Source organism: Protobothrops mucrosquamatus, unplaced genomic scaffold, assembly GCF_001527695.2.
Source record: "Protobothrops mucrosquamatus isolate PMUCROS unplaced genomic scaffold, P.Mucros_1.0 scaffold8991, whole genome shotgun sequence".
NCBI classification, from domain to species: Eukaryota; Metazoa; Chordata; class Lepidosauria; order Squamata; family Viperidae; genus Protobothrops; species Protobothrops mucrosquamatus.
The window spans coordinates 3,046-9,178 of NW_015394783.1; the positions used below are offsets into that span (position 1 = coordinate 3,046).

Sequence of the window (6,133 nt, forward strand, 5' to 3'; positions counted from 1 at the left end):
GACAAATTGCTGTCCAGTCTCTTCTTAATAACTTCCAGTGTTGGAGCATTCACCGCTTCTGGAGGCAGGTTGTTCCACTGGTTAATTGTTCTAACTGTCAGGAAGTTTCTCCTTAGTTCTAGGTTGCTTCTCTCCTTGGTTAGTTTCCATCCGTTGCTTCTTGTCCTGCCTTCAGGCACTTTGAAGAATAGCTTGACTCCCTCTTCTTTGGGGCAGCCCCTGAGATGCTGGAACGCTGCTATCATGTCCCCCCTCGTCCTTCTCTTCGTTAAACTAGACGTACCCAATTCCAGCAACTGTTCCTCATATGTTTTAGCCTCCAGCCCCTGATCATCTTTGTTGCTCTTCTCTGCACTCTTTCTAGAGTCTCAGCATCTAGTTGCACATTTGCATGCACAGAAGTCCAGATGCAAAGCTTCAATGCCTCTTGCACTTTTCTCTCTCCTGAACTAACACGCTGAGCTCAGATACTTTTCCTTGCAATCCTTCCATCATTTCATTATAAGAAACTGCCCTTACACACACAAGCACACACACACACACACACACACACGATCTATTCTACCTGAGACGTTGATGGGGATGATGTTTGCTTGGGTGGAACAGGGCTGTTGTAATCTCTTTTCCTCCAGAGCAGGCAGAGGGGATCCCTGGCTCCAGGCGGTGTGTCTGTCTGGGGTAGCAGGCAAGCTAAGCGAAGGCTCCAGCACTCTTACCCCCAGGCTCGTCGTTTCATTCTCCTTCACTTGCTGGCTTGTAGGCTGTCAGAAAGTGGCATTGATGGGGGAAAGAATCAGCTAAGCCCACCAGCGGCAATATTTCCCTTAGCAAGCTACAAAGTACCAGACTCACCATGAAGACGAATTCCATGCGTTTGTTGGGTGGAGGGCGAGGGCTGCACTCGAGATGCCTGTCCACTGAAGGAGAGCTGGCATAGCGGAAAGTTTGGCCACTGATCTTGGCATCAGAATATGGCTCCTCATATTCTTCTGGAAGGAAGGAAGGAAGGAAGGAAGGAAGGAAGGGAGGGAGGGAGGGAGGGAGGGAGGGAGGAAGGGAGTGAGTTAGAATAATTTGTACACAATCCATTCTTCACCTATCCTTGGGCAAGGGCACTTTCGTTTCCTCTTTAAATGTTTTTCAATCCATAATGCTGACTCACAATCTTTTCAAAATGGCCTTGACTTCTTCCACATACCATACCTTCTCTTTTAAAACTATAACTGCTTATCCGATGAGGAGCTCTGTAAAATTTGGAAGTTTGGAGTCCTTTATGTTATGTTGTTTGGATTTTGCAAAGGGGCGACTAGCTATTTTTTTTTACCCTCCTTCCCAAAATGTGATATTACAAAACACCTATTTTTTTTCCGCCTCCCCAAAATGGCGTCTTCTGAGATAATAACACTGGTTCGTGGAGGACTGGATTTTGCTTGATGAAGAAAGGAAGAGGGGAAAAACCACACCCAACCTGTAAGAGATAGATAGATAGATAGATAGATAGATAGATAGATAGATAGATAGATAGATAGATAGATAGATAGATAGATAGACACAGATAGATTGAAAGATTGATAAATAGATACAGATAGATGAAAGATTGATAAATAGATACAGATAGATGAAAGATGATAGATAGATAGATAGATAGATAGATAGATAGATAGATAGATAGATAGATAGATAGATAGATAGATGATAGATAGATAGATAGACAGACAGACAGACAGACAGACAGGCACAGATAGATGAAAGATAGATAAATAGATAGACACAGACAGATGAAAGATGATAGATAGAGATGATATAGATAGATAGATGATAGAGATGATAGAGATAGAGATGATAGATAGATAGAGAGAGAGGTGAGATAGATAGACAGATAGACAGACAGACAGACAGACAGACAGACAGACAGACAGACAGACAGACAGACAGATATGAGAGATGATAGGTAGACAGACAGACAGACAGACAGACAGACAGATAGATAATTGATTCAGTACCTTGCAGCAAACTTTGGAGATTGAGCTCAGCTTCATGGTGCAAGTCCTCCACACCAACAGGTCGAGCCAAAAATATGTTGACGGGTTGATGCCATAACAGCTTGGGTGGGGTAGGCCTCTTCACATCCAGATCTAAGTTGGAAGTAGCTGGAGAGAGAGAAAAAAAAACAACAACAGAGAGGAAGAAAGAGAACAAAGTTTGTGTTAGGATTCAAGAGACACAAGAGAGATATTTCCGGATGTGATTGCACAATCCAACACGATCTACTTTTGAACTCCAGGAGGTTCCCAACTTGCAACCATTCCATTTATCGACCGTTTTGACACTACAGTGGCGCTGGAAAAAGTGACCCGTGACCAATCCACACACTAATGACCGTCGCAATATCCCCATAATCATGGCATCAAAATTTTGGCACTTGGCAACATGTTATTTACAATGGCTACAGGGTCACATGATCCCCGTTTGTGACTTTCCTAGCTGGTTTCCAACAAGAAAACTCAATGGGGAAGCCAACACATGATTCATGTAACAACTGCAGTGATCCACTCAATAACCATGTCAAAAGAAAAAAATGTAAAATCACTTAATAACTGCCTTGATCCCAACTGTGGTCAAAAGGCGAGGACTGCCCTTACTTAGCTCTTGCCATTTGCAATAATTTTTTTTAGCAGGAGAGCGAAATATTAAGCCTAATCCAGCAAAATCCAAGCAGATGAATCACCGTAAATTGAAACCTTGGATCCGATTTGGCTCAACCCTTCAAACCAATTCAATCAATCTGATTCAGTGTCAAATCATCAAATGTTATTTGGAAAGCACCGTATCTATTCCTGATCAGAGCTGTCTGTGTCGATGGGTCGGCAGTGTTCCAATACTTGAGGGGTTGCCACAAAGAAGAAGAGGGTCAACTTATTTTCCAAGGCACCAGAAGGCAAGATGAGAAACAACGGATAGAAACTTATCAAGGAGAGAAACAACCTGGAATTAAGGAGAAACTTCCTAACAGTGAGGACAATTAAGCAGTGGAACAGCTTGCCTCCAGAAATCGTGGGCGTTCCATCACTGGAGATTTTTAAGAAGAGGCTAGAGGACAAGTCATTTGTCTGAAATGTTGTAGGGTCTCCTCCTTGAGCAGGAGGTTGGACTAGAAGACCTCTAAGGTCCCTTCCAGTTCTATTCTGATTGATTGATTGTATCCAACACCACCATTGAATTTATCTTTCGTCCAGCTTGCTTGTGAACTGAACATTTCCTCAGAACTGACTATTCGCACAATCTTTTTCCAAACATTGCATGCAGTGGTGGGATTCAAATAGGTGAACAACCCGTTCTCTGTGTAGATGCCGCTTCCAGAAGTCCATTCTGGGCCTGGGCAACCAAAAATTAGCTACCGGTTTTGCCAAACTGGCTGAATCCCACCACTGATTGTATGCCACTTTTTGTTCCTTCCAGCTCTTCAAATAGGTGGGTTGTTTTTTTTTCTGGAAAAGGTTGCCTTGGAGCAATCTTTTATTGCTTTAGCTCAACTGGAGATCAAAAATTTAGCATGCTCACTTGACTTTTATTTAATAAACAAGACTTGCAAAATATGACAATACTTATTGGCTTTATTAAACAACCAAAGACTTTTTCTCTCTTTTGTAACAATGTTATCTCTATGGGATGCATAAACAACTCTGCTGGAAGGAAATGAATTGAAATGCTTGAGTAGGGAAAAAAAATAAATACAGATATGCAGCATCTCCCGAGAGCCAGTGTGATCAAGAAATGTACAAATAATTACTATCAAAGTGGCTGTAAGAGAGACTCTCTTCCCCTCCCTTTCTAATGTTCCTTCCTTCCTAAAAGCTCTTGTTTTTTGAGTGGGAAGCTGAATTTCCTTTCATATTCCTTTCTCTCCAAAACAATAACCCATCCTTGGTTTCAGTAGGTGGGAAATTACTCACACTGGTGTTCTACAGGAAGAAGAGGGCTGCTATTAAGGAATCCATCGGGTTTCAGACCAACTCTGTTCTGATCCAAAGATTCAATTCTTTGGGGTTCTGTTGCACCTAGGAGGACACCCATTGCAGTCCATTTTCACCAAAGGCACAGTTCACATAACGCAGACATGTCAGACACAAGGCCCGGGGGCCCGCGACGTGGTTTCATGTGGCCTGCGAAGCCATCCTGGAAACAGTGAGGGAACGGCCCCTGCTGCCTTGGCCCTGGCCCAGGACGGCTGGGAGGGAGCCAATGTACAATTTTGTGGTGGCCATCTATGCTGAAACGCATTCAGTCTTAGCTCCACAAGGCCGTCTGGAAACAGCGAGGAACCAGCCCCTGCTGTGTCGGCCCTGCCCCCTGGGTGCATGCTGGGGAGGTGTCGCCCTTTGTGAGGAATGAAGAAATGCACCATCGCCTGGAAGTGGCCAGCAAATGGCCCTCACCTACTCTTCCAGTGGACCATGCCTTGGCGCTTGTCCTGGTCCCACTCCCTTCTGCCAGAGACCCTCAGATCTGTCCCACTCCTGCCCAGGCCCCCACAGGCACCCTTGATGTGAACGATGAAGAGTTGGCCATGCCCACCTAGTAGGCCACACCCACTCCAGCCACGGCCACCCAGTAGGCCGTGCCCACCCTGGCCACACCTACCCAGCCCCCCCCCCCCCGAGGACAACCACAATGCTGATGCGGCCCTCAATGAAATTGAGTTTGACACCCCTCACATAACGTGAGATGAGGCTGAAACAGTCTTTTGTATTTTATGAGATTGGGTGAACATCCATTGTATTAACCTTAACCTCCAATCTGGCATGGTGCAGCTGAATACTGGAGGGGGGGGGATAGAACAGAACAGCAAACATAATTGCAAATACTGATATTGTCTTTGATTAAAACAACAGGCCTCGAACTGTGGTCTGGGAGCTCCTTGTAAGAAAAGGAGTGGCAGAGCCTGGAGGCAGAGTTAAGAGAGGGATTAGCCTAGAATCCCTAAATAGCCACAAGCGAGTCCAATTCCCTTGAATTCTATGGATCCTTCCCTAACTCTAAGCAGGTGCGGTTAGTTGAGAAGATTCCTGCAGATAGGCTGCTTAACAATAAATCAGATTAATTGGACCTTCACCTATGGACCTGGCCTTTGACTCCTGACAAGCCCAGTGGATCCAAGATCTTTTCAGGGGTCCATGAAGTCAAATAAATAAATATTTTAAAAGTTTCAGTTTTAATTTCTGATACAATAAATAGTGAGAGACATAACCCTTATAAACCAAAGCTTGTTGAAGTCCTCAGTTATTCTGAAGATGGCAAAGAGGTCCAGAGGCCAAAATGTTTGAGAACTCCAGTGTTAGAAGTGTGTATGAAAACACCCAACTTCATAAGGATGCTGAGGTTCGGGGAATAAACAAAATATTCTATAACACTGTATACTTGTTGATAGAACTCTCTATGCCAGTGGAAAGCTCCCTGATCGTGTTCTCCTACATGAACTGCCTTTGTTGTCTTTAAATTTCCAAACAGACTAAACTGTTTTCCTTGAAAATTATCACCGATTACATGGAATGCTTATAGATGTTTTAAGACCCGATTGTTCAATAACCCCCATTTCCCTTGCATTATTTAAAGGTCAGCAGGGGAGAAAGGAACGAAGAAGAGACTGAAAAATGGCGACTATATTAATTTTAGCGTGCGGCGGTACACACGTTGCCCTGAGTGGAAATTCAATTGGTAGCATGCAAATCGGATGAATAAATAAACGTGTGTCCCAAGGCAAAAGATGCTGCAAAAAGCTAATTACAACTTGAATTTTTCCGTTCCAGTTGCTCACGTTGATTTGCATGGTATTCGTCTAATTGCGCTGTTACTAATTCATTTTCGGCAACAACGACGCTCTAATAATACGGGGAGGGGGGAATTCACAGGAAAATCTAGCAAGAAGGGGGGGGGAAATAAAATCGCCTTTCTATTTGTGATGGTTCCGAACCAGATCACAGGGAAACCCTAGGAGAGCAATTCCATCAAGGAATTAAAGAACTCTAATGGAAACATTTTGAGCTTCTTAAAAAAAAGTAGAATATACAAGCTTGCCAGCAGGTGTGAATGTGTGTAGATTTAGCCAGGCTAAAAGAGGAGGCAGAAATGGGAG

The 6,133-nt window shown here is 43.8% G+C and overlaps 1 protein-coding gene across 1 annotated transcript in view; it reads right to left on the reverse strand.

Annotated features, from left to right (window-relative positions):
- LOC107300887 (Nance-Horan syndrome protein-like) overlaps positions 1–4,074 on the reverse strand; it is a gene marked incomplete at its 3' end in the record, with an annotated part of 7,113 nt that extends 3,039 nt beyond the window's left edge. The window contains exons 1-4 of the mRNA XM_015830171.1: positions 3,954–4,074; positions 2,004–2,150; positions 853–989; positions 566–761 (exon numbers count right to left, since the gene is read on the reverse strand). Of these exons, the coding sequence (XP_015685657.1) occupies positions 566–761; positions 853–989; positions 2,004–2,150; positions 3,954–4,074 (601 nt within the window). The remainder of the gene's footprint in view (positions 1–565; positions 762–852; positions 990–2,003; positions 2,151–3,953) is intronic.
- Between the last annotated feature and the right edge of the window lie 2,059 nt (positions 4,075–6,133).